This window comes from Carassius carassius, chromosome 26 (genome assembly GCF_963082965.1).
Source record: "Carassius carassius chromosome 26, fCarCar2.1, whole genome shotgun sequence".
In the NCBI taxonomy this organism is placed as follows: domain Eukaryota; kingdom Metazoa; phylum Chordata; class Actinopteri; order Cypriniformes; family Cyprinidae; genus Carassius; species Carassius carassius.
Genome location: NC_081780.1, coordinates 21326937 through 21339073, shown reverse-complemented (window position 1 = coordinate 21339073; position 12137 = coordinate 21326937). Strand labels below are relative to the sequence as shown.

General features: G+C 34.4%; 1 protein-coding gene across 1 annotated transcript; it reads left to right on the top strand.

Moving 5' to 3' along the window:
* Nucleotides 1-1384: 1384 nt before the first annotated feature.
* Nucleotides 1385-9016, top strand: LOC132105961 (ras-related protein Rab-21). The gene is made up of 7 exons (XM_059511539.1): nucleotides 1385-1741; nucleotides 2738-2797; nucleotides 3921-4028; nucleotides 4317-4380; nucleotides 4727-4781; nucleotides 7635-7723; nucleotides 8318-9016. The coding sequence occupies exons 1-7, from the start codon at nucleotides 1610-1612 to the stop codon at nucleotides 8458-8460; spliced, it is 651 nt and encodes a 216-aa protein (XP_059367522.1). The 5' UTR covers nucleotides 1385-1609; the 3' UTR covers nucleotides 8461-9016.
* The last annotated feature ends 3121 nt before the right edge of the window (nucleotides 9017-12137 follow it).

Below are 12137 nucleotides of genomic sequence, written 5' to 3'. Positions count from 1 at the left end.
GTAGCATGGGTTTTTAAATAATATAATAAATAAAAAGAGAACAGATAGAATAGAAAAAGAATAGAGCAAGCTATTGTTAGAGGTCTTTTTTATATAATTGTATAATAAATAAAAATAAATCAACATAGCTTATATGTAAAGATATTTTACACATTACTAATTCAGCATTCAATTTTATTTTAGTATGCTTTTTTATATTTCTTTTGTAAATTAGTTGCATACAAAACATTTACATAAAAGTCATATTTAAGTAGCTTATTAACATTTTTTAATCATTTAAAATAAAAACGATACTTTAGGCCTACTAGGTTAGCCTACTATATTAATCTTTGAATCAGTTATTGCTTTCCTATTTCTAAAATGCTTTCATTTGGATTAAAACGTTTAAAATCTAAGCAACAGAACACACACTGAATGCAGCTTGGTTAAGAGTTCATGTTTGACAGTCGATCAACAAGAACATAAGCAATTTATAAGCATTTCTCCGGTTTTATTATCTTACCTTATTTAGATTTTTACATTTTAGCACTGGTGAGTTATATGGTAGGCCTATCTGCTGCTTTTAAAAGTCATATGACTTTCTACTGTCACTTATGCAAAAATACTCAGTTGATAGAATGGAAGTTAAACGTCATAATGGGAGTTAGGAGATGCTTAATGAAAATAAACCATGGTTTTACTACAAATTAAACCAAAAAACATGGTTACAATAGTTAAAGCATGATAACCACAAAAAAAAAAAAAAAACATGGTAAAACCATAGCTTTGCTACACTAGCCATAGTTTAACCGTATTTGTGGTTATACAAATGGTAATCAATAAGCCAAAAATAAATGAATAAATACTAGAATAAAACCATGGCTACTTTTCATAAGGGTTTAAGTGTCAATTTAAGTTCATACCTGCTATTATTCACAGTCCAGAGCACGGTTATCACGTGCTTTCTGTTCATTTTCTCTGAGCTGATAATTGAAGGACCAAACATAGTCAGTTTTGAAAGCATTTTATGGAGAATGGTGAAGCGGATTTATGTGTATCTTTAGATATTTTAATGCTTTTAAACAATATGCTCAGAAATTTTAGCAAACAAAAGTCTACAGTAACAAAAAATACAAAATAAAAAAATGAACGCAGCTCAATGGATAACTGATCATCTTATGGGCAAATCCAGAATGCCTATTTTTATTTTATATTTGCTTCTTATTGGAATGTATTTATATATCGCTTCCCTGTGTTTTTGTATGTTTGTACAAGTTTTTTTTTTGCAATTAAAAAAAAAAGAAAAAAAAAAAAGGTAACTGATCTTCTTGTGGGCCAGCGCGCGCCCCCTGCAGGAGGGGGTATGTTCGTCATAGGAAACAGTCAATCGTAGATCACCTGACCCCCTCTCCGTCACGTCACAGAGAGCCCGAGCGCCATTAGATTGATGGCAGAGCTTCATCAGGAGCGAAGCAGGGTTTAATAGAGGAATCAGTGCGAAGACTTTACGCGAAGCGCGGATCGGTGGCTGTTTGCGTGTGTTGCGGTCATCCGTGGAGCTCTATGGCTGCTGTGATCGGCTAGAGGCTCGAATCAGGCTTTGTTTTTGTGTCAGGCGGAGAGTTTGGGCATGGCGGCGGCTGGAGGGAAGACGTACTCGTTCAAGGTGGTGCTGCTGGGGGAGGGCTGCGTCGGGAAAACCTCGCTGGTGCTGCGATACTGCGAGAACAAATTCAACGACAAACACATCACCACTCTTCAGGTGAGAGAGAGAGTCGGACTGATCCGATCTGCTCATTATTGACTTGCGTGCATGACCCAGTCTTCACTCGTTTGTTTGTGCTTTCATCTTAAATAAATAACGTGTGGCCACATTTGAAGAGTTTTGTCGATTTATTTGACGATCTGTCAAAATGTTTTGCTTTCAAGTTTGTAAATCAGTTTTTCGTTATATAGTTCCTGGGCCTATATTATATATACATGGTGATACATATAACGTTACGTCAGCACAATAATAAATACGATATTTAAATACTGTATACAGTAATTACTCCATATAATAATGTTTATAATTATGTAACTGTGTATAAAATGCATATGCTATTTAACATGTCAAGCAGTGCGACATGCTATGCTTTTATTTTATACACACAATTTGTCGAATTTTTTATGATTATTATACATGCGGATTGTCATGTTACCACATAGAATTATTGTATTTAAGATCATTGTAAACATTGAATCACAAATCTTGATGTGGACACTAACTTAGCTAACTTAAGTAACGTTAGTTTTTAATCAACTACTCGAGTTCAGGTAACATTAGGGGAAGCTTTCTGGCCGTCCTACTTTGTAATTTTCTTTTTTACATAGGAACCAAAACCTTTAATTCAGTTTTCATCAGTGTGGTTACGTTTAGAATGAGGATGGACTCATGCTAGTTTATCCATGTTACTGTGTAACAGACTATAAAACATACAGAAAAGGCTCCTGTGGCCTTGTTGTTACACTGGGAAACCTGCTATGTGTTATCAATGAACTTTTTCAAGGCATGTAACATACAAAGGTATGATAACATTTCAGAAACAAATAGGTACATTAAGTAACTAAACAATACACATGCTTGTATATGTTCTAAAACATGTTTGAACTGATGTGTTTGTCTTTAGTTTAACTATGGCGGTAAATGGCACACCAAAAAAATTTTTTGAATCTTGTAAATTAATAGCACTTGATGCAATTATACCTTTGTTTGCAGGCATCGTTCCTCACAAAAAAGCTCAACATCACAGGAAAGAGAGTGAATCTGGCTATATGGGTGAGTCACACTGTGATTGTAGCATTTGTGTAGAGATTGATCTTGAATAAAATATTAAGTTGAGTCTTTTTTTGGATAGATGTTACCAATGTGTGAGATTTAACAGCTCATTCTCAATAGTTGGTGGGATGCTTTCTTATAGCAGCATGAAAACTGGTGCCTTTCACATCCTGTTTCACTTATTCAATGAGAAAGTTGGACACGACTTGTGTTTTCTAAGATAGTTTGAGTGGATTTTTAAAAGTGGGCGTTAACAGAAAATGGAGCCCAGTGATTGGAGTGGATGTAAGCTGTATAGGAAAGATGTGAAGCAAAGCAAATTATATTTTATTTTTTACTGTATAGTATGTTTAAATTGTATGATATTTTAAATATATAAAGCTTTAAGTAATTAGTATTCCTTTCTTTTCAATGACATATAAGTAAATTATTTATACTCAAACCTAGAACATGTATTAAAAAAGTAAATGAGTTTTAAATTAAATTAAAAAAATTAAATTGATGCATTTAGCAGACGCTTTTATCCAAGCGCAATGCTCTACAAATTGAGCTACAGGAACACAGTTTAGATTGTTTATTGACTTTAGAATCAAGGGAGTCAAACACAAGAATGCTTAAAGTGTCAGATTTGTGCTTTACTTCCAAGTTCATGACAAGAATTTATCCAGTCAGTTGCATAGAATGCAAGAAACTTGTCCAACTGTTGAAAAACCGATTTCACTCTATAGTTGTAGTAGCTGATTGTGATTGGTTCTTCCAAGCTGGTAAGACAGCCAATCAGTCTCTAAAGAAAACAGCAATAATAACATGACTAGCTTGTAAGACTTGTCTAAGCCTTTTATGCAACTGACCACAGATCAGTACTTTTTCGCCCTTCCTCCACCCCAGCACAACATATCTAGATCTGCTATAAAGGGTTTCTTTACCTAGCAGTAGCATGTATTCTAATCCCTGTATTTCTGAGTATGTTTCAGAATCAGCAGTGAGCTTTGCTCATGCCAGCAGCAAAAAAACATTTTTTGAGTTGGGGGGGATAAAGAGTGTTTTCTCAATCCAAGTTTCTGTTATCTGATCTTGTAGTTGTGGTGTCTTTATATATTGAGTATGTGTTTGTTTATCACAGGACACTGCTGGTCAGGAGCGTTTTCATGCCCTTGGACCCATCTACTACAGAGATTCCAATGGCGCAATATTGGTGTACGATGTCACAGATGAGGATTCATTTCAGAAGGTGAATGTTTTCTCACTTACATATACATTTAAAAGGGCCAAATCAATTAATAAATATATGGGAACCAACGATAAATGGTTTAAATCAAATATGAAGTTCTCTATTGTGCTCTTAAGGTTCTTTGGGGAACCAAAACTGGTTCTTCTATGGCATTGCTGTGAAAATCCCCTTTTGGAGGATTTATTTTAAAGAGTGTATTACCCCTGTATTGTAGCTTGTAGATAAATCTGATTCATAATCGTTTGTTGTTGCTGTATATATCAGACTAACCTTTTTTTTCCTTGACAGGTGAAGAACTGGGTAAAAGAGTTAAGGAAAATGTTGGGGAATGAGATCTGTTTATGTATAGTAGGTGAGTAACATTCATCATTTATTAACAGGTTTCATGTTTTGTGTCTTAACAATTCATTTGGTCTAGCAGTTTGAAGTTACAAGTTACGACTTTTACTTGAAAGATTTGGTGAAAACTTTTTTTTTATTAGCTGCTATAATATACTTAAGCAGAGTTGGGATTTGTTTTATATTTGATAAAGTTTGCATCATCGATTATTGTGATTTTTATTACTTTTAAGCAGCTTTGAAACAATCTGTATTGTATAAAGTAAATAAAGCTAACTTGACTTCATATCGGTTTAACTATTTTGGTCTAATATTTATGGTCATCTGCTGTGAATATTTACTGTAAGATCTTTTTTTAGGCAATAAAATTGACCTGGAAAAAGACCGACATGTTTCTGTGGAGGACGCAGAGGGGTATGTACTTATCATGTTTTTACAGGATTTTTAAATATGCATTGTGGATAACGGACCATATGAATGAAACTGTTTCTTTCTGTTTAACGTGTGGTTTTGTACATGCAAATTGACAGACACAGCAGTAATTACAGATCAATGTCATGGCATGCAAATCCCAGGGCAAAGTTCTATTTTTACAGCTTGAAGCTCATGCTTTATTCCTGGCCTAGGAAAATATAGAAAACGGACAAGAACAAAATTTCAAAAAGGGTTAGTTCTCCCAAAAATGAAAATTAGCCTGTGTTTTACTCACCCTCAAGCCATGCTAGGTGTATATGACTTTCTTCTTGGAGACAAATCTAATCGGAGTTATATAAAAAATTGTCCTGGCTCTTCTAAGCTACATTGTAGTGTTTCTTTTTAACAGTCCAAAGCACGTTAAATAAAGCGGATAGACAGATAGTCATACACAGATAGCAGAAATGATAGAAACAGTCAGCAGTTCTGGCGGATGACGTAGGACGTCGGCATTGTGTGATTGACGAACGCAGAAAGAGAAGAAAAAACGGCACGAATTAGAAGTACAAAACGAGTATTTGTAAAAGAAAAATGTTGGAGAATTAAGATATAAGCCGAGAGGAGACTGGTTTGCTTTAAACTTTGCTTCCTTTGCTCCTGTAAACTAACTCGAGACTAGCATTGCATGCATGTGGGGTCATCCGCCGAAAAGCTTCTGCATACAACAGTCAGCAGAAGTGAGAGAAGAGTGTTTATTACATAAGAAATATGCATATAAAAAAAAACCCAGCAAAAAAACGTTTATTATGGATGTGCGCGCTTTATTTAACGCATTTTGGACCGTTAAACCGAAACACCTGCTGACTACAATGAAGCTTAGAAGAGCCAAGACAATTTTTAATTTAACTCCGACTGGATTCGTCTGAACGAAGAAAGTCATATACACCTAGGATGCCTCAAGAGTGAGTAAAACACAGGCTAATTTTCATTTTTGAGTGAACTAACCCTTTAATCTTCACCTGTATCTATAAAGACTGACCATCCCATAGTTAAAAGTATGTTAGCTAAAGTTGATAGCTTATCTGGTAATGAGAAAGCAGACGTTGGAGCCTCAAGGATGAGTGTCAAATTCTACCCTAAGATTTATAAACTCTTTAATGAATAACACGTGGCAGAAGGAATGGGATGAATGCCATGGAAGTAAGTTACATAAAATAAATCCTAGTATAAGAAGAACATTCTTTTTATTAATTTCAAATCTTGGTATGATCAAGATGTTTTTACTAGGTGCTTTTTAAGGCATGTAAGACACATAGTTATTCATTAAAAGGTGAGCCACCACCATCATGCCTTCCTTGTCAAACTACAGTAAATGACTGTTAAACTTTTTTATTGGACTGTACTGATTTTAATGTAAATAGACGACAATTTTATTCAGAGATGTTTAACGTATGTATTGAAAAATGTATCACCTGAATGTTTTTTTTAATTTTGGTGTAGTAGTGTTAATCTTAAATGTCTTATAGCTTCTTGTTAATTGCATGACCTTTGTTATTTATTCTATTTCCGCCATAAAGATAAGATTTGTTGATGACATGGCTTTAATAAATAAATAAATAAATAGGCTCCAATTATAAGCTATCAGCAGTGTTGTAATGCAGAAAGTCAGATATTTTCTCAACCTTTATAGTAATGTTAAATCCAACAAAATGAATGTTAAAAAAATTGAAATTTACTTGATTGTATAAGTGTGCCCACCCTTTTATAATGGAGGTGTGGAACTCTGTTTGGAATAAGCCAATCACATTCAAACTCTCACTGAAAAGTAAAGTTGTAAAAGTGATTTATCTATAAACCATTCTTTTAATTAATGTGGTCTTATCATCTTAAATCGAAATGACTTGCTTACAACAGTCTATTTTTCATATATCTGGGATCTGGGGTAGGGTGGCCAGATGGAAGCCATCGCATGCCAAAAAAGCCCACCTAAATTTTGCCCAAACCATATGGCATTATGTTTTATGGTCTGATGAAACCTAATTTTTCCTTTGGGCCATAATATTAACTTAATTTCATCTTTCAGCTTGATGGTAACCTCAAACACAAATGGCTTCTGAAGAACTTAAAATGTTTTTGAGTAAGAGCTCAGATCGAAGTCCATTTGAAAAACTTGAATGCCTTCAACAGCGTATACACAGGAGATTCCCCTGCGATGTGATCAATCTCGAGCTCTTATGCAAGGAAGCGTGAGGAAAAAATGACAAATCAAGATGTGCTATGTTGATGGGTTCTTGTTCAAAAGTAATGATTAAAAGCAAAAGGTGTTTCAACCAAGTATTTAGTTGAAGGGTGTCCACATTCTTGCAATCAGGTCAAGTCATTCTTGTTTTTCCTTAAGTTTCTATTTGTTTGTTACTTGACTTATGTTTGTTTTAATACTGCGTTAAAGGTGGAAGAAGTTTGGACATCCTGGATTCATGTTTTTACAGCCTTTCATGAACGGTTGTTCAGAATTTTTATACCACTGAAAGGAGTAGAGCAATAAATGGTGATCTTTTCTGTCTTGCATTTGTAAATGTATTTCATTAAGTGACACAATCTTTACATAAAAATGCATTAATATCAACCTACTTGTCTAATCTAAGAAAAACCTTCGTTCCAAAAATAAAATTTAAATCAGCATTTATGTCCTGTTTTCGAATACATTTAGGTGAAGCCAAATAAAAAAGGTTGAATTTTTTTTTTTTTACACCAATCTTTTATCTTTCAGGGAGATTTTATTAATGACTTTTTAGGAAATCTGTATAAATAGTTTTTATGTCCTCAGTTTTAATTTTTTTGTCTTTTTTTTAGATACGCAGAGTCAGTGGGGGCAAAACACTATCACACATCAGCCAAATTAAACAAAGGCATTGAGGAGCTGTTTCTGGACCTGTGTAAACGTACGTTATGTTTAGATGCTGTTCATATGGTCGGTCAGTCTGTCAGTAATAATAATAATAAATTAATATTATTATTTTATAGTTATATTGATAACGATTGATATTGTTATTTACCCAAATTGTGCAGACCTACAAACAGGCACGGCAAACCTGGAGCTTTTTGTTTTTATTCAGTAGTAGTAATATAAATTTAAAATTTTTTTAGAAATGGGATTTTTTTTTTTTTTTTTAAGCACTTTGTCTGTCTGTCAAGTCTGTATTGTGCTTAATCTTTGTAGATGTAAATCTCTAGAACTGTTTGTCAGGATTTATCAAATCAACAGTAAAAAAACAGCTTTTGTCAAAAATCAATATAGACGACTACTTATTTTATTTTTTTTCTCAATAATTGTCTTTCCGAAAAAGGTCAATAAGACTCTTTTAATTGAAAGGCGTCGTTCCCATAAACTAAATGGATAAGAGTTTTATGTTTGACAGAACCAAGGAGGTTTTTAACCCTGTCTTACAGTCGTTAGAGCGTCATGTAACAGTACTTAAGAGTTTAGTTCATTACTTATCAGTCTTTAACTTTTGTCTTTTCACTGGCGTCTGTAGGCATGATGGAGACGGCTCAGGCAGAGGAGAGGTCAAGGGGGAACGGCGCGAGTCACACAAGCACAGCCCGGAGAGGTGTACAGATTGTTGACGACGAGTCCCAGGCTGCCATGCCCGCCGGAGGCTGTTGTACTTCCGGCTAAACACACTTACCCCCTTTTACCTTTACCTGGAACTGATAATGGCCTCTCGTGCTCTCCTCTGTGTAAGAAGCTCCTCAGCTCTGTCAAGTCACTTCTTTAACAGTTCCTTATTGAAACGGTCGATTTTGTAACTCCATTCTTTGCCAGCAGACTTTAGGGGCCAAAAAATGCCAGATTGACCTATGTTAAAAATATTCACAAATTATTACAAATAGGTATCAAACAATAATGCCCAGTCTTATAAAAACAATACATGCACTGATTCATTTCCCTTTCAATCTGATATGTTAGCACTTTTTTTTCTTCTTTTGGCAAGGTGTTGTGCATGTAGAATCTTTAAAATCCTAGTTTCATTTTACATCCAAGAAAAAAAGAAATTCTTTATTATTTAATAACTTATTTACACATTCATCAAACATCTACATGTCCAAAGACCTTTGTACTTCTTGTAATCAATTGGCTTGTGTCATTCTTATACAGTCTCATTCTTCTGTCGTTCATATCTTCTGTATCTTTCTTAAAAATGCAACATTAAAATCCATCTAGAACATTTAAACTCCTGGTAGATTTTGTCTTTTCTCTTCAACTTGCTGATTTACCACTATCCACACTTAAAAAAGAATAATAAAAAAATCTGTTGTTTGCTTGCTAAATTCTTTATAGGGAAAAAATCCAATACTGTGTACTTTTTTAAGCTATCAATTGCAATAGTGAGTCAGAAAAGTGTACAATATTCAATATTAATGTTTTACAAATGTATAATGAATAATAATGGCTGTGGTAAGGTGTTTTTTTTTTTTTTTTACTTTTACAATGTTAATTCTGCCCCCTGCCCTGAAAGTACTAATAGTTTCCACAACTACATCACCTGTAAACACGTAGGTGCAGCTGTGAGCCTTCTGTGCCTTTTTAAATAAAAGTGTCTAGATTGACCCACTTGCCTCCTAGCATGTATTATTGGAAAAATGTGTTTACATAATTTCTAAGGTTTTACAGTGAGACAGTTTCATTAAACATTGGTTACTCATATAACCATGGTTCTGGATCAACAGATGGCATATCTCAGTGAAATACCTGAATGTCCTTCTTATTTTTAAGAGCTCAATATAAAAACTTTCACTATGTGAACTTAATGACATGTATATCAATAAATGTCTGCCTAAAAGTCTTCTGTCAGAACCGTGGTTATATGCGTAACCAAATTATTCTGTCACAGGGGTCTGATTAATACGCATCTATTTTTTGGCCAGGAGAACAGCTACTGTCGGATCGTCTGGCTGGAATAAGAAGCACACACAGTAGAGTTGAGTGTCATTAGCATAGCAATGATAAGAAAAGCCATGCTTCTTAATGGCAGATCCTAATGATGACATGTAGATGGAGAAGAAAAGTGGATCAAGCACTGAGCCTTGAGGAATCCCAGTAGCAAGAAGTTGTGACTAGAAACCTCACCCTTCCAAGACACCCTGAAGGGGACCTACCTTAGAAACTTGAACCACTGGAGTGTGGTTCCTGAGATGCCCATCTTTATGAGAGTGGACAGGAGGATCAGGTGTCAAAAGCAGTAAACCGATCCAGCAGGAAGAGTACTGAGGATTTGGAAGCTGCTCTTGCCAGTCATAAGGCTTCAGTAAGCGAGAGCAGGGCAGTCTCCGCAGCCTTTATCATTAAAGGGCCATTCTAAACTTGCACAGAATTAGTACCCCACCAAAAAATTTACTGAACAAAACAAGGCTAAATCATATATGTTTTGAATTTGAACTCGAGTAACTCTACTTTGAAGTACAAAGTATCTGCTCATGACTTTCCTTTAGCCAGCACTGTTTTGGACCACCTGGCTTTCAAAATGTTTAAAGAATCATTGCATTACATGAAGAAACATAAATACACAAACATGAAAATTACATGCCCGAAGTCTTACAGGTTTTAAATATTTTTCTCCAGACTTCCAGGATCAATTGAAGGTCACTGGATAGTTGATATGAAGAGATGTTTCACAGCTATACAGGTGCATCTAAAAAAATTTAATATAAAGGAAAAGTGCTTTATGTTTTGTAATTTAATTTGGAAAAGCAAACATTCTAATATTCTGTATTCATTGCACACAAACTGAAATATTTATGTTTTATAGTGTTTTTTGTTTGAATTCTGATGGTAATGACAGCTTAGGAAAATTTCAAATTCAGTATCTCAATGTGAATATTTTCTTGAAGATCAATCATCAATCAATTGACTTGGACTGGATAAAACACAATGGACCAACATCAGCAGACGTCACGGCACCCAAATTATCTCTGAATTCAGAAACTTCAACTGACTTCAAACTGATTTGATTCTGTGCCTCTCCTTGATTTTCAAATAAAATGCTAAATTTACTTTCATCTGAAAAGAGGACTTTGGACCTTAGAGCAACAGTCCGGTTCTTTTTCTCCTTACCCCAGGTGAAATTCTTCTGATGTTTTTTTTTTTCTAGTTTAGGAATGGCTTGGTTCTAGGAATGTGACAGCTGCACCTCTTTTCCTGAAAAACATCTGAGTGTGGTGACTCTTGATGTGCTGACTCCGGCTTGTGCACCTTTTCCTACCAGAATTGTTCCGTCCAGTCAACTTTCTATGAATGTATTTTGATACAGCACTCTGTGAACAGCCAGCCCTTTCAGCAATGACCTTCTGTTGCTTACCCTCCTTGTGGAGGGTGTTGATGATTGTCTTCTGGACAACTGCCAAGTCGGTAGTCTTACCCATAATTGTGGTTGCATGTTCTAAACTAGCCCAAAAGGTACCCAGTATTTATACTCAAAATTAATCAAACTAATCAAGCTCAAAATAGAATATAAAATTGTTGAGATACTGAATTTGTAATTTTCCAAAGCTGTAAATCATAACCATCAGACTTAAAACAAAAAACTCTAGAATGAAACTTAAATTAATCTAGAATATAAGAAAGTTTGCTTTTTTTAAATTAAATTACAAAAAATAAACTAAACTAACTAATCTAACTTTTCCATGCACCTGTAGATCACCACCTAATTATTAGTTTCATACATTGTCTAACTGTTTGAGAGGTGCTTTTTTCTGCACATTTAAAAGTTACTGTATCAGTTGTAAATTGTAATTTACACTAATGACTAATTGTTGGAATCTGATAGGCTAATCCAGATTACATCAGTACTATTCAGCTCTGCCTATTAATTTCTCAATGAATAACTAAATTAACACTGCTGATTCCTACACTCAAGGAATCTGCATTCAAATACAATACAATAGTACAATTTCTTTCTTTCTTTCTTTCTATTATTAATAAAATAACTACTGGTCCATACCTAAGGGGGTGAATTGCTGTCCACATATGTGGAAAATCTCCAGTCATTTAGTTTTGTGTCATAAATAGTGAGTTATTTCCTTTAAAACGATTCGTTTTTTTTCGGAATAACGAGAACGTGTGTCGTAAAAACGATACATTCATATTATTGCGTCACAAAAATTATGTTAAAAACTTTTTAACAAACTTTTAACAAAACAAGAATAAATCACATATATTTTTTATAGAACTCACAAACTCGTTGTTTATTTGTATTCATTGCAATTATTTATTTTATAGTAAATCTGCGTTTATTAATAAAAGCCGTTTCCGCATCTGATCTTACCACGTTTTCTTTTCTTTCTTTTCTCGTGATA